Raw genomic sequence first — 19,289 nt, forward strand, 5'->3', positions numbered from 1 at the left:
GCAAAAGATGTTTAGTGAACGAATTATGTCATCAGCGTTGACACCTTGTGGTTTCTGATATACTTCATGGCATTCTCCTCTACGAATAAACAACACACGACTTCTAAGCGGCATGACAACACAAGCCCGCAAACTCCGAAAATAAACCGAACACAAAGATATGACGAGGAAAATTAAACACATTCAGTCCATCACAATCGGTCCTTAGCACCCTTCCACTTAAAACTCCGAAGAGAATTGTGGATACATTTCGATATTATATCATCCCATTTGAAAATTATTGATGAAGACAGTAATCTTAGACTCGGAGGCAAAATACTTATACAATATACAGTTATGCACATACATAAACATTGTCTGTGTCGGCAGAGAGAGTATTCTCGAACCAACTGTTCAGTGTTTAATGTTTATGTAAATCTCATGATACAGTGACACGAGAAGCTAAAGGAATAGTCGTGTTAAACTTTTTTAATCGTTTTCTCACTGTTGAAAAATGGTCAACGACTGGTCACCAGAACCGCCGAGAGAAGCGGAGGAAGTGTCATGTAATAATTCAGAAATTGCACCCTTTGGCTTAACTAGCTCAGACAGCGAAGATGACAGCGTTCATCCTGATGGTTATGAACCATTAACTAATATGGCACTTGAAGAAGCAGAGAACGAAGTGACTGATACCGTAAGTTTATTGAATAGTTGTTCTTCGTGACTAATCACACGAAAAGTGGAGAAAACTTACCTATTGCAGCTATATGTAGCCCACATGGGTACTTAAGTGTGCTCTTTGGTTTCTGTTACATCTTGTAGTATAACATATCTTGATGAACTTAGTCTTTTGGTAAAATTACTTTTATTAATCAAAACTATTCGCTATCAGTGTATGGCACAATCTTTCATGGGATCTGATTTGTAGAGATGATTTGTATCAATGTTTAGTGAACTTACAGTAACACTTACAATAATTGAGAATTATTTTGTACTCTCATTCCCGATATCGTGGTTTATTTCATTTTTCGATGTAAACACTTTCCTAAAGCACTGCAGATCTTCCATTCACTAAATGGAACATTGTATGAACTGAGGCAGCCTTGTGCACAAAAGGATAAGTAATTTCACTCTGCAAGTCATTTACAGTTCAGACAATAAGACTGTGGTTATTGCATGTGAACTCTTCAATGAAGTGTGCTGCAAAACATTCAGCAATAACTAAGGGATCAGTGCAGACACTGCCATTGAAGGAGATGTCATGAACTGTTGTGGAGCTTTGGTGGCTGTAGATGTAGCAGCATTTAGTCCATACTTGAGGTTATCGGGCTTGGGCTCTGACAGAAGATACACACTCCAGCACTCCTGTTTCCACAGTACTTCCGAGTCTCATGTGTGCAAGGCATTTCTGATTTCTTGTGTTATTATCCATGTCTTGCCTTCCCACAGATCTGTAGCCATCCTATTAGATTTTTGGAAGATTAAAGTTTCCCCTGAGCACTCCAAAGTTTGGCCATTAGATGTGAATGCTTTGTTAGTTGGGCACAAGGATTTTAATACTCACATTTCTGTGGGGCATTGCATTGAGTCTTCTGCTAATACTTTGTGTCTCTTACACCTATAATTGCCTCTATTGGATTGAAAGTTGCCTAATATTAAAAACCCTTTTGTTTATCCCTAACACAGTCAGCAGCCTTTGATCTTTAGTGCACACCTGGCCCGATTAGAGGGACCCTAAAGTTCTCAATGATACAATTCTATGGAACCTCAGTGTACATCATCACATACCTTTCGAACCTTTTACTCATGCCTTCCACACAACTACAGACTAGGTGGGGGGAGGAGGGGGGGCATAGTTATGCAATTATGGGGACACACTACAGATCATGAGCTTCATTGTGAGCAAGGGTAGTCTCCTCAACCTTCTGTGCCAGTCAGTGGATTATAGTACCATGTCAGTGATACACATTACTCATTCCAACAACACCTTGTGCAAACAAGTTGCATATCATGGAAAGGGAAAAATTACCTACACACACAAAATTTGTTACTGCACTACATGATGTTAGAAAATCTGTGCATCTTATTCCTTGTAAAACTGCCACTATTTAATCTCACCGGTAACTTAAACACGCAAATTTGTTGCCCATCCATTTAATTGCACAAATAAGTTTCAAGTGTTCATTCTCAGCATTACAGAAGCATCCAATTCAACCAGTCTGCTTTGGCCCATGATATCGTCAATATGGCAGAAACAGTTACATCCAGCATATAGAAAATGGTGACAATGACATCACACACACCAACAGACATGAATAAAAATAGAAATGACACAATGTTTCAGTCCAAACATAAAATAAAACTAACAAGACAAATATGGAAAATTGGGAGTTTGGGGCGGGGACAAGCTAAATTTACTACAATAAAAAATACCGCATCACCACAAAATAAATAACATCCAAAAAAGCTGAAACTAACAACATTGCGCTACACCAACAAAACCACAGGAATTGGACATTTCCCTTCACCTATATAGCTCCACCGCAGCTACTGACGCCAAAAAACCAAACACCTCAACAACTCAGAAAGCCAAATAACCCATATTAACTACATCAATTAAAACACAGCTGACCTACCATAAATGTGACAAAACATCACAATTAATATAGAATTAAACCAAAACAAAAATTATTTTACCAACAAAAGCCTCGGGTAATACCACCTAGGTGGTCCCCTCCAGTATAATCTGTAAACACCTCACCCCTCCAAATCCATAATCTATCCCATTAACCCCACAACCACACCTAACCCCCTCAATTCACCACCTTCAGTCTATACATGCTCCCCGCAGCCCTCAAAAATGTACGAAACATGCAAGAAATCTTAGGGGCGCTCTTCCACCAGCATTCCAGTGATACTCATCTAAATGAGTTGGCAGGTTGGAAGAGCAGCTCTTTCCCCTCCCTAAAACTTATCTAAATGCCCCTCAAAATCCCTCTATGGTGTTACTACAAACCTCAGTATCATAATCCTTAAACTCTTTACTGTGGTTAACTACTAAATGATTATAACCATCTTCCCCAAACCTCTATGAGACGAAAACACGTCATAAATTATAGTACTACCCTCCTCAATCACACCCACTAGTTCCCCCATACTACAACCCTGCCAAAGTGTAAGCAGACAAGCAGAGTAACCCCCTCCCCCCCCCCCCCCCCCACTCCCCTGAAACACACCAACAAACCAACCCGAGAACTGCCCCTCCCATGCTTCCTCTTAGACTATGATTCATCAATTTCAACAACAACCCACCCATCTCCCCCTATACTTCACATACTCCGAACAAAACTCTTGACAAAAAGAAAACCGTTCTCTCACTCACATCAGTCTAATGTTCACAAAACTTATAAGAGGACCAATAACAACAATAATAACTAAGCAAAACAATCTCCCTCATGGCCAACCTAGATTTCTCGAACCACATACCACACCTTATCGAGTGCCAGATACTGACGTGCCGACAATGCCACCAAGACATGTACCTGGTGCGAACTCTCAGAACTCTCGTCAACCTTATGTTATTGCCACAAACATTTACATTTAACATAGGCAACAATGAGACCGAATATCTGCAGAAACTCTTCGCAGCACCAAATTATACGCTCGTGAACCTGAATGTCATATCCATACCTAACAAAAACGTCATAAAAAATTAAGATTTCTTTCAGCACAACAAACACCAACTAATCACACCTAACAAAAAAACACCATAAAAATACTTACTCATTGGAAACACTCCCACCGCTCACATTACTGCTCCAACTACCTAAACTCAAAGTAACATTAGCAATCAAGCATAAATGAATCCTACACCACACAAGTCAGCACGTCCACATTCATCACTAGAGGGCACCATAAAATACAATAATGTCACATCTACAAACACAACCAACTCGGGAAAGGTCCCGAGTTTGAGTCTCGGCCCGGCATACAGTTTTAATCCGCCAAGAAGTTTCATATCAGTGCACACTCCACTGCAGAGTGAAATTCTCATTCCTCTTGTTGTTACGTGTGTCGTGTGAGGCTTCCAGCTGTTTTCTCTTCCTGCATTTTCATGCATTTTTGCATTAGTATGTCCATAAGTTATTTATCGTATTGAATCTAATGACTCTTCCTGATGTATCCTTGAGTGATGCTGGAATGGAATGGGTGTGGAGGGCGCACTTCCCACTGTTGCAAGGATTCAGCCCCCAACCCCTCGTCCCCCTTCCCCGGTGGCCACTTCCACACGGGCATCTGTTCCCCGTGATGGATACAGTTTCTAGCTATCTAGGTTTTACCTCACTTTAACACATCTGGCTTAAGTTACTGCCACCAAATTTTAAACCACCTTGATAAGGCCCAAGACCATGGAGCTGATTTCTCTATTCTTCTTGTTTCACATAATTTTACATGAATTTTCAGTGGAATGAAGACAGATATCAAAGATGAGTAGTCCTTTGAAATGCATAATCATCATAATCCAAATGTAAATGTATGCTTCCGCAGCCATTGTTGCAGTCAATAAAATTCTTCTACGTTTGAGGCCGCATTGTCAACTATAAAATTCCGACATTTCAGTGACTGTTGCAAGACACTGCCCCTGCAGTTCCGGGGGTTAGAATACGGCCGAGGTATTCCTGCCTGTTGTAAGAGGCAACTAAAAGGAATTTCACACGTTTCGGCCTTTATGCGATGGTTCCCTGTTGGGTTTGACCTCCATTCTTCAAAATTTTCCCAAAGAGCAAGCCAATTGGGGAAGGGCACCTTATGTGGTGCATTGTGAAAATCGTGCATTGAGATCTTTAGCCCACTTTCTCATTGTCACATTGCAGTCCCACCTATTCTTCATCTCTTGGTCGAGGACACATTCCTACGTGCATATTCTACCATGCACTATGCAGAATCGCTTTTTGCGTCGATGATGACCAAGGACTTCTTTGCACCTGATATCCAGTATGGTAACCAGTACATTGTGGTTGGGCCGCCATGTACCCTTTTGGTTGTAGCCCCCTGACCACATAGGGAACACTCTGCTGATGCTTGTGCCGTTAATTCCCCCCGTATGCCAAGGGGTAGATGCACATCCCCCTGGGGCATCGAGACTCCCGGCAATGGCCATCATGCCAGGTGGCCTTTGCTGCGGCTGGGTGCTGCCCGTGGGGAGTGCCCCTGGTCGGAGAAGGTGGGGCATCAGGGCGGATGACACACGATGGAGAGTAGCCCATCATCTATTGTTGGTGGTGAAACACCAGCAGTCTCTAAGCGATCACAAGCTCAATTCAATACACAGAAGTACGACCCCAAATTGTTCCCCTCCCTAGCCGCACCATGGGAGGAACGTCAGGCTAAGAATGACAGTGGATCTTATTCGTCCCAGTACCTTGTATGTTCGAGAGCTGATGGGGAATATTTCATGATGAAGCCTCAGTTTTTTGTTGAACATTTAGAGGACAAGTTTGGGGAGGTGGAGGGCTTGTCCAAACTGAGATCTGGGTCAGTCTTGATCAAAACTGCATCCTCTGCCCAGTCACGGGGGTTACTCGCTTGTGACAAGCTGGAGGATGTTTCTGTAACCATCACGCCCCATAAGAGCTTATATATGGTCCAGGGTATCATGTTTCACAGGGTCCTTCTTTTGCAGTCCGACAATGAGTTGCGCACCAATTTAGAGCGGTGAGGTGTACATTTTGTCCGGTGTGTTCACCGGGGTCCGAGGGATAACCAGGTGCCACCGGTGCCTTCATTTTGGCCTTTGAGGGTGATACATTGCCTGAGAAGGTCAAGGTGATGGTCTACCTCTGTGTTGTAAAGCCATATATCCCTCCCCTGATGTGGTGTTTTAAGTTCTGGAAGTTTGGCCATATGTTCTCCCGCTGTACTTCCAGCATCACCGGTCAAGATTGCGGACGCCCATCACATTCCAATACTCCATGTGCCCTGTCTCACATCTGTGTCAACTGCGGAGAGCACCATTTGATTTGCTCACCAGACTGCAAGATTCTCCAAAAAGAAAGGAAAATTGTGGAGTACAAGACCCGAGACCAACTGACCTAAACTGAGGCTAAGAGAAAATTTGAACACTTCTACCGATTGTATATGACATCATCTTACACAGCCGCTACAACAGTTCTGGCAACATCAGCTCCACCAACCCAAGTCACCTTTCAGAGCTGGAAGACTGCAGAGCTTGATCGTGGGGTGCATTTCGCTCCCAGTTGCTCCTGCACCACCTACTTTGGGAGCAATACCCCCACAACCATTGTGGATGCCTGTCCCCACTTCTAAGCTGGAGAAGCGGAAGTCGTCTTCGGCTTCTCTCGCTAGGAAGGGGTCCCTTAGGTCACTCCCTTCCCAGGTTTCTGCTAGCGGAAAAAAAAGACACCCACCAGTGGCTGAAGAACCCAAATGCAGCTGGTCATAGGGCGTCATGCTCATCCTCAGTCCTGGAAGCTGAGCCAGTGAAATCCTCCCAGCCAGCGATACCCAAAGAGCAGCAAGAGAAATCCAAAAAGAAAACCCCTAGGACCAAGGAAATTGCGTTGGCACCCACACCACTGCTACCTACCAGCTCTGTGTCTGAGGATGGGGTGGAGGTTTTGGCGTCCGCTGAGGACCTAAATCTCGCCAGACCCTCTGACAAAATGGATATAGACTGCTCAGGAAAAAGTCGATGGCAGCAGGTGACCCTGAGGCGTAGACTGCCTCATTGAATGTTCCATGCCTTCCCAGTCTCATGATAACGTCATCCTTCAGTGGAATTGTGGTGGTTTTTTCCACCGCCTGGCAGAGCTAAGGCAACTGTTAAGCTTTACACCTGCTATCTGCATTGCCCTCCAGGAAACTTGGTTCCCGGCAATGCGAACCCCTGCTCTTCGCAGCAGATATTACTGGAACCAGAGAGACTATAATCGAGTGTCAGGTGGAGTTTGCGTTTATGTCCTAAACTCAGTCTGTAGTGAACATGTGCTCCTTCAAACCCTTCTTGAAGCTGTGGCTGTCAGAATAAGACCGATGCAGGAAATAACTGTCTACAATGTATATCTTCCTCCAGATGGTGCAGTACCCTTGTATGTATTAGCTGCACTGATTGATCAACTCCCTAACCTTTGCTACTTTTGGGAGATTTTAATGCCCAAACCCCTTGTGGGGTGGTTCCATGCTTACTGGCCAAGGCAGAGATGTTGAAACTTAACCTTCTCAGTTCAACCTCTCCCTTTTAAACACTAGGGCCGCCAGACATTTCAGTGTAGCTCATGGTAGTTACTCGGCCATTGATTTATCAATTTGCAGCCCAGGACTTCTCCCATCTATCCACCACAGAGCACATGATGACCTATGTGGAGGTGACCACTTCCCCATCTTCCTGTCACTGCCAAGCATCAGGCCCACAGACACCTGCCCAAATGGGCTTTGAACAAGGTGGACTGGGAAACTTTCACCCCTGCTGTCACCGTTAAATGTGCCCCACATGGTAACATCGATGTGTCGGTTGAGTAGGGGATTAAAACAATTGTTTCTGCGGTAGAAAACATGATCACTTGCTCTTTAGGGTGCCTGAGGCATAAGGCAGTCCCTTGGTGGTCACTGAAAGTCGCTGAGGCAATTACAGAGCATCGGCAAGCTCTACAGCAACATAAGCAACACCCTTCCCTAGTGCATCTGATAGCCTTTAAGCGGCTCCGTGCCTGTGTACACCAGCTTATAAAATGATGGAAACAGGAGTGTTGGGAGAGGTACGTGTTGACCATTGGGTGCCATATGTCAGCTTCCCAAGTCTGGGCAAAGATCAAACGTCTTTTTGGGTACCAGGCCCCAACAGGTGTCCCCACTGTTACCATAAATGGCGTGTTCTCTACCAATGCAAACGCGATTGCCGAGCACTTTGCTCAAGCCTCTGCGTTGGAGAATTACCCCCCAGCCTTTCGAACACTCAAATGGCTGCTTTCATTCACTGCACGCTGCAGTGAATCCTATGACGCCCCATTTACGAAGCGGGAGCTCCTCAGTGCCCTTGCACATTGCCCCGACACAGCTCCTGGGCCTGATCGGATCCACAGCCAGATGATTAAACATCTCTCATCTGACTACAAGCGACATCTCCTCATCACCTTCAATCGTATCTGGTGCAATGGTGTCTTTCCATTGCAATGGCGGGAGAGCACAATCGTTCCTGTGCTCAAAACCAATAAAAACCCATATGATGTGGATAGCTATCAACCTCACCAACATTCTTTGTAAGCTGCTTGAACGTATGGTATGTCGGCTGTTCGGCTGTTGGGTTGGGTCCTGGAGTCACATGGCCTGCTCACAGCAGCTTCCGCCATGGTCACACTACCACTGATAATCTTGTGTCCATTGAGTCTGCCATCTGAACAACCTTTTCCAGATGGCAACACCTGATTGCCATCTTTTTTGACTTACGTAAAGCACACGGCATGACCTTGCGACATCATTGCCTTGCCACATTGTATGAGTGGGGTGCTTCAGGCACAAGCAGGCAGGACACGACCTGACTTCGCTGCATTGATAGCTGCATACTCGAGCCAGTGAAAGGTGAGGGGACATTAACTGTGTCTGTAACTGTAGTAATGTTCATTCATTTAGGCTATTCCTTTCTGTTGCAATTTGGTGCTGGAGCTGCCCATCAGTTAAGGAGTCTCTCTCAGTATTAAAAGTAGTGCAGTAGACGCTACAAGTAGTTTTGGTTCTTAGCGTATAATTAATTTAGAAAGATCTCTCCAAGTTAATTATTATGCCTCTCATTTAGGGGTGTCTTACGTAACAAATCTTGTGTTTAGTGTATAAGTCGGGGAGACAAATGCACCAAACTAGGGAAATAAACAGAGGTTTACATGTATTAATAAATAAATAAATGGACGTAAAGAACCAAATTAGTCTAGGATTTTTAAAGAATTCTTGTTAGGAGTCTTAAATAGTAGTCAAAATGAAAACATACAATGGATAGAGCAGTGGAAACCTCACTTAACTAACAGATAACAAAATCTGATTGCAGTAACAGGAAGCTGGGAGAATGGTTGCAACATCGTCAGCATAAATAAAATAAGATACACTGAGGTGACAAAAGTTGTGGTATACATATTGTCCTGCCCAGGGTAATGCAGCAACTCGATGTGACATGACTCAACAAGTTGGTGGAAGTCTCCTGTACAAATATTGAGTTATGCCACCTCTGTAGCCATCCATAAGTGGGAAAGTGTTGCTGGTGTAGGCTTTTGTGCCATTTTGTGCACAAACTGACCTCTCAGTTATGTCCCATAAATGTTTGATGGGATTCATGTTTGACAATATGGTTGGCCAAATCATTCGCTCAAATTGTCCAGAATTTGTTTCAAACCATTCGAGAATAATTTAAGCCCTGTGACATGGAGCATTGTCATCCATAAAAATACCACCACTGCTTGGGAACATGAAGTCCATAAATGGCTGCAAATGGTCTACAGTTAGCAGAACATAACCATTTACAGTCAACGATCAGTTCAGTTGGACCATTTGGTCCATTCCATGTAAACACAGTCCATACCATTATGGAGCCACCATCAGCTTATACATTCCCTTGTTGATAGCTTGAGCTTATGGCTTCAAGGGCACCTTGCCCGAACCCTACCGTCTCTTACGAAATGAAATTGGGACTTGTTTGACCAGGCCATTGTTTTCCAGTCGTCTGGAGACCAACTGATATGCTCGTGTGCCCGTGCAAGGCACTGCAGCCTGTGTTGTCTTGTTAGCAAAGGCACTTGCATCGGTCGTCTGCTGCAGTAGGCCATTAGCACCAGATTTCTTCACACTGTCATAATGGATACATTTGTTGTACATCCCACATTGATTTCTGCAATTATCTCAAACAGTGTTGCCTGACTGTAAGTGCTGACAGCTTTGTACAAATACCACTGCTCTCAGTTGCTAAGTGAAGGCCACCAGCCATTTCATTGTCCATGGTGAGGGAAACACCAGAAGTTTGGTATTCTCAAAACACTTTTAATACTGTGGATTTTAGATTATTGAATTCTCTAATGACTTCTGAAACGGAATGCATGTAGTTCGAGCTACCATTCATCAGAATCCATTAATTCCCGTCATGCGGCCATTATCACGTCAGAAAACTTCAAAATCAAGCTGCGACCATAAAACTTGTTGATGTTGATTCTTCCCTACATATGCGTGCTTCACTGTGACACTTTTCTCCCATCAGTGGATGATTTGGTGGAGACTTCGTTTGTAGAAGTCTGCATTTTGGCTCTGCAGGAAGCGATCCATCTTGAAAGTCACCTTGTCGTCATCTTTATTAGAGGAAAGAGAAAGAAGACACCCTGGGACCATATCAAGAGAATATGGGGTTAGGGGTGAGGCAAAATTAGATAGCCCAAAGAAACATCATTTGTGATTTTATTTTGTGCCAAGTGAGCTGGCAAAAAGTCATGTAACAAAAACACGTCCTTGGAAAGCTTCCAGCAGTGCTTTATCTTGACGAGAGAACTTGGTAATATGCTCCTGTGCTATTTTGCCCCATTCAAGCATAATCTGGTAGCATCATACTGTGGTAATACCAATAAACACTCTGCATCACCTTGGCCGATAATGTCTGCTTCTTTGCCTATTTTAGCAGTGGTGAACCCACATATTTCCATTTCTAGTTTCCCCCCTTTGTTTTGGGATCATATCTGATAAAATCAATTGGACTGGCCTGCTAACAGCTGCAATATTTTCATTATTTCATCAGTTTGGCAGACTTTGTGGATGGGAGTGAGCAGTCACAGAAAACTGTATGTTGTGACCTTTTATCACATTCAAAGTGACACGCAAGGTGTTGAAAAACTGGTCCGTTACTGATTTCCACATTTCACACTATTGCGTTGGTTGTCATATATTTGTCTTTGAGCACAAAGGCGTCTATTTCTATTGTGAGTCCTGGTTCTTCAGTTAGATGTGGTCTTCCACTATGTTGTCGTCACTTGGACATGTTTTGACATGTTCAGAATGTTGGCTCCACCGAACCACGCTGTCATACAATGGTGCTGTGTTGCCGTACAGTTTCATTGACACGTGGATAGCTGCAGTGTTGTTCCCTTCAAATGCAGGAAATGAAATTGCCACTCAATGTTCCACTTTATATATGGGCTGTGCCATTTGGTTTTGGCAATTTAAGCGATTATCTAGCTACTGTGGTGTGGAGATTTCAATGTGTATGAGGGCTGCAGACATGTATAGGGAGGGGGGAGAAAACAGAAACCGCCTGCACGCCTCCCCCCTCCCTCTCTCTCTCTCCCTCCCACTATCTATCTATCTATCTATCTCCCCCCTCCCTCCCCCCCCCCCTAGCAGTAATCAGGAGCAGCTGTAGGTTAATGAACATGACACTGATGATCTTGTGTCCATTCTCAGTAATTTAGTTGTGCTTAATACTTTCTCTGTTATCGTTTAATTCTTCTCCTAGAATCAGTGAAACAACCCCCTTGGCATTCCTCCAGATCTTTAGGATTCTCATGCTCATGGTGCAAGCAGATGTCACATCATATTAATTATCTAGACTATCAGTTAAGTATAGGCAAAGTTTGGACATCCTTTCAAGGACAGTTGAGGTATAAAACGTAGCTTTTCATTGATTAAAAGGAAATTTATTCCTTGTTTAGAATACATGTGTGCACATCCAGGTTGGTCTGTGAAGTTGTTAGCAAGTCATGGAAGTCCTCAGGTGATGATAATTTGTGTCAGATCAAAGTACTGGGTGATCAAAAAGTCAGTATAAATTTAAAAACTGAATAAATCACGGAATAATGTAGATAGAGAGGTACAAATTGACACACATGCTAGGAATGACATGGGGTTTTATTTGAACCAAAAAAATACTAAAGTTAAAAAAATATCAGACAGATGGCGCTTCATCTAATCAGAATAGCAATAATTAGCATAACAAAGTAAGACAAAGCAAAGATGATGTTCTTTACAGTAAATGCTCAATATATCCACCATCATTCCTCAACAATAGCTGTAGTCGAGGAATAATATTGTGAACAGCACTGTAAAGCATGTCCGAAGTTACGGTGAGGCATTGGCATCGGATGTTGTCTTTCGGCATCCCTAGAGATGTCGGTCGATCACGATACACTTGCGACTTCAGGAAACCCCAAAGCCAATAATCGAATGGACTGAGGTCTGGGGACCCGGGAAGCCAAGCATGACGAAAGTGACAGCTGAGCACACGACCATCACCAAACGACGCGCGCAATAGATCTTTCATGCGTCTAGCAATATGGGGTGGTTCTAATAAAGCCCCATGTCCTTCCAAGCATGTGTGTCAATTTTTACCTCTCTATCTACATTATTCCGTGGTTTATTAAGTTTTCAAATTTATACTGACTTTTTGATCACCCGGTACAAGAAAAAGTTGTAGGAGAGAATTCACAGCATTGTTAGTTGGAAGCCAGTGTCAGGGATTACCCAGTGTGGTACTGACATTCCAGGTAGTAGCTAGCAGTTAACATGTGATTTCTCACCCTCACTTCCTGCCCACTACCAAGAGTAGGTGCGTAGTGAGCATGTTGTCAGCAGACCACATTTCACAGTAGCAACCAAACTTCGCTAAATTGATGATCCTGCTTGTTGCTACTCTCTTTCTTGAGTTAATTTCTTGGGTACTTTTGCAGTACTAATATCCTTTCTGTGCTGCAAGTCTATCCTTCTGCTATTCTTTCTTCTTCTCTGTTTTCCCATTGGACAGTCTTCTTGGTAATTATTGTGCTCGGATCTGGTTTATGAGTTTGGACACTCATTTTCTTCCCTTCTGGCATTGTACAACTTTTCATTCTGAGCTATATGGTCCCCGTGTTGTGTTTTACTTGCTACTCCTTTCCTAAAAATTTTACAGAAGTTTGGATAGTGCAAGGAAGGTTGCCCACCATGACACATATTCCACCTCTTGTGCCTTCTTTCTTTGCACCCTACCTTTCTTGCAAAGGTACTACACCCAAAACCCAGCATGTTAGCCATTCCATTGGTCAGTGTGTTGTCAAGTACCTGCATGGTGGTAGCCCCCCTGATGATGCAGAGAATTCCCATGCAAGCCAGGGAGTATGTGCTGTCATGGCTGGTGCACAGGGGCTCAGGGCAATGGTTTACTGGCTGCGTAACTGACTGGCTGGGTCAGCCGACATTCAGACTGGATGGTACTGTGGGGGAAGATTCACTCATGAAGTGAATTAAACTTTCTTCCACTGGGAGTTGCAAGGCTCCAGCAGTTATTTCAGATGGGAATATTATTAGAATGCAGAGAGATAAAGACTTCATGATGTTTACTTCCCTGGCTACGCCCTGGGAAAGAGGACCAAGTCAAATGTCTGGGACTGAAATACTTCACTCAGTACTTGGACTGTACTAGAACTGGTTGGGATACTTTTACTGCAGTGAAATCACTATTTATTTGTTGAAAACACTGAAGAAAAGTTTGGGGAAGTTGAATCTCTGGGAAAACATGACATGGTTCATTATTGATTAAAACTTCCTTTGCTGTCCAATCTACAGCTCTTCATGCATGCAGTCATCTAAGTGACATACCTGTGACCAGTTTCCCACAAAAAACTTTGAACATGATCCAAGGAATCATCGTCCATAGAGATATTGCACTCCATAAAAGTGAGGAACTCTAGACTAATCTCTAGTGGCGAGGCATACATTTCATCAGATGCATACAAAAATGGTCCACTGAAAATCGTACGGATACAGGTGCCTTTATCTTAGCCTTTAAAGGGAATGTCCTCCTTTCAAAGTTAAAGTCATTGTGTACAGGTGTGATGAGAAGCTGTATGTCCTAGCACCTATTGGGTGCTTCAGACATTTACGCTTTGGGCATATGTGAGCCCACTGCACGGTGAACATAAAATGCAGCAACTGTGGACACTTACTCCATGAAGGTAGTCCTCTGTGTGCCATCTGTGCAGTACATCACCCCCTACATTCACCAGTTTGCCCAGTTTTCAAGAAAGAACAGAAGATCCAGGAATACAAATCTGTTGACTATCTGTCATATTTTGAGGCACAAAAGAAATAGGAATGCCTACATCCTGTGGCTAATAACAATCAATTATGCTAACATCATTACCACCCCGCCTTCTCCCCCCTCCTCCTCCCCCCCTCCTCCTCCTGCACACCCACCCCCAACTTTTCCAAACCAGATCTCCCACCATCCTCCTCTCCTGTGGTTTCCCTATTACCATCGTTGGGAACACCTTACTACATCCATCTGGAGAAGCATTCTCTTTCCTTGGCGTCTACCAGTGACAGGGCTCCCTCTTGAGATCCCTCTCCTTGGCAGCCTTTGTGCCAGAGGCCCAACAGCAAACAATGACTGAAGAAGCCACTCTTCATCTGTCTCTGTGCTCAATGTGGGTAGCCCCTTGAACAAACCTTGCACTGCTGTATTCTGAGCCAATGTTTGTGGATGTAGTTTCATCCCCACTGGTGATGAGCAGTGATCCTGTGACATGACTGCAGGACTGGTCTCCTGGCCCCTTCTGGTTTAATCTGGCCTCCAGTCATTTGATCATTCAGTTGAAATGTAATGGGTACTACTGTCACCTAGCAGAACAACACCACCTTTTTTTCCCCTTCTTCTGCAATTTCCATTGCTCTTCAGTAAACACACTTCACTGGTGAACTTTGTTCAATACTTTGTAGTTATAGTTTGTTCTGTCGGAACCGCACTGGTCTCGAGAGGGAATCTGGAGTGAACTGTACCTTTGTTCTTGTATGACATTGGTGAATGGATTTTCCTTCATGCCTATCTGTAGGAAATAGTGGTCTGGGTGCATTTGCAATGTTTACTTACCCTCTCCCCTCTCCCCCTCTATCCCCTGCTTGGGGCTTTCAGCAGGTACCATCGTCTGTGTGGTTGGGGCCTTCTAATTGACAGATTTCTCATAGACCTGTGCCTTCTCAATGATGGTCCTCCTACCCACTTCAGTGCCACCCAAGGCATGTTTTTCAGCTAATGATCTTATGATCTCTTCCCTTGATGTTGTAGCTTTGCTACATTGGTTACTACATGATGACCTTTGTGACAGTGACCATTTTCCTAGTGATCATATCGTTTCCTTGCCACCACCAGACTGACTGATTACTGTATTGGGTACTTCAAAGAGCATGCTGACCTTCGTACGTCTCTGTTATTACATTTGCCACCTCTCTGTTGAAATGCATTGACGATGTCATGTGCGACTTTGTACACAGTGGTAAGGAGCGGTGGGCTACAGAGTGGCGCGGCAACTGTCATCGTAGGAGAACTGGACAGGAGCAGATATAATTAGCGAACTAGTTAACTCAACAAACAGAAGATTTACTTATTTGTATTTCTCCAAGTGTAAGAGGACTCGTTACAAAAGGGACAGTAAGAAACAAAGTCCAGCTATCACCATGTCCACAAGGAAAACTCTCTCTCTGTACTGAAGCACAAACGGTGAAGACAGAGCCATGACCAGGCGGCATCCGTATAGCATCACTTTTTTAAGTGGTTGAGTCTACCCAAACTATCATGACCACTATCGATGTTGAATGGAAACTTGCAAATCTGCTACCAACGTAATGATACCCATGGACATGGAGTGATATCAGTATGTGATACCACATCCCCCCCCCCCCCAATCCCAAATCTCCTCACTTTTGTCTTGTAGTGTAGATGAGCAAACGACGACGGTGGGGAGGTCTGGATGCAGGTCGCGATGAAGAGATGGGAGCCCAAACTGAGGCTGACGCCAAGCTCCCGTCCACCCTCCAGCATACAACCTGAGCCTGCTCAGGAATACCAGTCAAAAAGGGAGTGTGCACCCACATCCAGAGACAGAGCAGTAAATGAAGGCAGAGGAATCTTGATGACTGCAAAGGGCCTGAGACAGACAGCATATGGGACAGCTGCTAGGAGGGGGGGCCCATCTCCAGACAGTTGTGGCTGTTGAGACGATGACTGTAAAATGACGCCGACTTCCATTGTCTTTGAGACTGGTGCTGATGGCGTGGTGCTTGTGGGAGCCGGGTGCAGCAAGGGCTGCTGCGTCCAGGCAGGTATGGAATCTGAAAATGCAAAGCCTGCTGGATGATTACACAATTCACAAGGACAAATTTGATTCTGGTGGCACTGAGGCAATCATCTTGGTCCCTGTAGGAGAAACTTGGAGCAACCAATACATCATAAACTGGTGCCTCACTACTAGTGCCTCCATCTGCTATGCACTCTGCAAAAGACCAGATTGTTTGTTTGATACTTTGCCTGTCTGGGAGGAATGGTTGCCACCTGCTGCCGGCATTGCAATGACTGAAGAAAGAGTCAGTGGTGTCATCCATGTAACAACTCCACCAGTGATGGTCCATCACATGGCTGGGAGTGGTAGGAGGGCCAGAATATCAACCAAGCTTGATCCCATGTGAGGGAGGAACAAAGTTTGTCCATCTGTTGCGTAAATATACATACAAATGTTTCAGCTTCACCATGGAATTGTGGGTGAAACAGAACACTTGTGGGTGATGCCGGAAGAGGTGCAAAACTGTTCAAACTTGGCAGCAACAAACTGAGGTCCATTGTCTGCCACAATCGCTTCAGGCAATCCCTTGAGGCAAAAGATCAATGACAAGGCTTGCATCGTGAAATACACTGTAGCAGAGTGCATTGGAACCACGAGGAAAATTTGTTGTGAACCAGAACGTATTAGAGTAAGGACCAGTAAAATCCAAGTGCAACAATTGCCAAAGTGCTTGAGGGCTGGGGCTATTCAAAGAATTGCTGAGGTGGGGCTGACTAATGTTCAGCACAGGCTCAGCACTGAGAAGTCATCTGTTCACTTTGTGCATCAAGACTGTTCCAAGTACAATGAATACGCGCCAGCAAATGTTGCTCTAGTGACACTTGTGTAACAAATGAAGCACATCAGGCTGGAGAAACTGGGAACCACAACACATGACTGATTATTAACGGTGTAAAGCAAAATGACACCTCGGTAAAATGCAAGGGTGTGCCGATGGGCAAAATATCTGTGAACCACAGAGGTACAAATTTGTCTAGCTGAAAGTTGGTAACCAGTGCCAATGCAGTGCAACAGAATCTGCAAATCAAGATCCACTGCTGTGGCCTAGGTAATTTTCTGGTGATAAAGTGGAAAGCTGTGCAAAGCATCTGTGCCTTGTGCACCAGTGTAGCAACGAGAAGAAGAGAACTTGTCAAAAGTTGAATGTGGGCCAACAGAGAGGCGAGCAAGAACATATGCATTGACATGCTTAAAGCAGGCCAATACACTGTCTCATAGTGGTGATTTGAGAAAGAAGAGCCTGCTGTTGCAGATTTTGTGCTGTGCAAATTGGGACTTGCTGAGAGGGGCTAAATAAAGATTGTAGAAGTCACCAAGTAAAATTTTCTGCCAGAAAGACACTCGTGAAATTTAGTGACACCGTAGACAGTGGTGAGAGCTGCATTTTCTGTTTGGGAGCAATTACATTGAGCTTTATTCAACAACTTTGAAGCAGTGGCAGTTGGCCTGTCAACAGCACCAAATTTATGTGAAAAACTGCACTGGTGCCATAAAAGGAAGACAGAGAAAACAGCAAAAAGCAAACAGAAAGACTATAGAACAAGAAGAAAGCAACAAGATGACTGCCCCAAGTAGTAGTACTACAGCTTGTGGCCAGATGTGTATGACTTTGTACACAACGGTGAGAAGAGGTGCGGTGCAGAGTGGTGCAGCAACTGTCGTCATAGGAAAGCAGGACAGGAGCAGAAATGATTAGTGAACTAGTTAACACAACACACAGAAACTTTACTTAACTTCTATTTCCACAAGCATAAGACAGCTCATTACAAATGAGGCAGAAGCAACAGAGTGCAGCTATCACAGTGTTCACAATGAAAAGTGTCTCTGTACTGAAGTACAATCGGTGAAGAGACAGTTGCGACCGGGCAGCATCTGTGTAACATCACATTGTGAAATGCCTCCAGGTGCGAGTGTGCTGAGAGTTGCTGCCCGTCATCCTACATCATGGTGGCAGGGGGCACTCAAAGTATAGAACTGCTGGAGGTGTGGCTTAGCAAGCATGCACCGTTGGGTCTGCCCGATCCTCCATGACTGTTATCTGCATCAAACAGAAACTTGCAATTCCATTACCAGTGTAATGACACCTGTGGGGTGCTATTGATAAATGATACCCCAGATGATGTTATGCAAGGTGTCTCAGATGCGATCATCTGCACCAGTGGAATAGCTGTTTTCTTTATGACAGGTCTGCTCCACATACGGCCAGTGCTGTGGTAGATGTAAGACATTACAATAGCTATTCAGGATCACTGACGAGCCCTGAAATGATTCAGACTACATCCTTTGGCAGACCTATCTTAACGCTTTTATGCAATTTCATGCTAAGGTTCACTAATTAATCAAATGCAGTAAGAAGAAATGTTGGGAACACTGTCTCCCCATTGGTGACGTATGCCTCTTCAGCTCAGGTGTTCGTCAAGCTCTGTAGTCTTATGCACTGCCAGTGTTCAATGGCTGTTCAGGGTCTTTGTACTAATTCATCAGTTCTTGCAGAACACTGTATGACCCACTTTGCAACAGCATCGGCATCCTATTCCTATCCAGATACCTTTCTACTGCAGAAGTGACAAGTTGAAGACATCCCTGTATGTTTCACCCCCCACCAAGCTGAATCCTGTAATGAACCCTTCACTTAAAGGAAACTACTTCTAGCTCTTGCCTAATCCCACAACATAGCCCCAGGTCCTGACTCAGTTTACAATAAGATAATCTAATGCTGAACGTTTCCCAAAGACAACATTTCAGGGTCTTCATACTTTGTTGACTGTAGAGTGCATTCCCCTAGCAATGGCAAGATATCATGAATGTACAAACCCTTAGGCCAGACAAGAACCCAGTGTCTCTTGATAGTTACCAGCCGATTTGCCTGACCAGCATACTGCTTGCAGGGGCAGTTGCCTGCAGATTCTTGAATCTTGAGGCCTTTTGTCCTCCTGTCAGTGTGGTTTCCAGGAGGCATGATCCACATCTGACCACCTGCTTAGATTGGGAACAGCAATCTGACAGGCTTTTTCTAAACGCCAACACCTGCATAAGGTGTATTACACTGCTTTGCATCATCACAATATACTCACCCTCAATGACTGGGGCTTTAGAGGGCTCCTATAGATTTCAGTTTTTGTCTCACTGGTTGTTCCTGGGTGCAGCTGGAATTTCAGTCAGCTTCCAGCAGGTCCAAGA

The 19,289-nt window shown here is 44.3% G+C and overlaps 1 protein-coding gene across 1 annotated transcript in view; it reads left to right on the forward strand.

Annotated features, from left to right (window-relative positions):
• Positions 1-492: 492 nt before the first annotated feature.
• LOC126278692 (uncharacterized) overlaps positions 493-19,289 on the forward strand; it is a 49,944-nt gene continuing 31,147 nt past the window's right edge. Inside the window, exon 1 of the mRNA XM_049978953.1 lies at positions 493-676. Coding sequence (XP_049834910.1) covers positions 494-676 — 183 coding nt within the window. The 5' untranslated portion in view covers position 493. The remainder of the gene's footprint in view (positions 677-19,289) is intronic.

This window comes from Schistocerca gregaria, chromosome 6 (assembly GCF_023897955.1).
Source record: "Schistocerca gregaria isolate iqSchGreg1 chromosome 6, iqSchGreg1.2, whole genome shotgun sequence".
Lineage (NCBI taxonomy): Eukaryota > Metazoa > Arthropoda > Insecta > Orthoptera > Acrididae > Schistocerca > Schistocerca gregaria.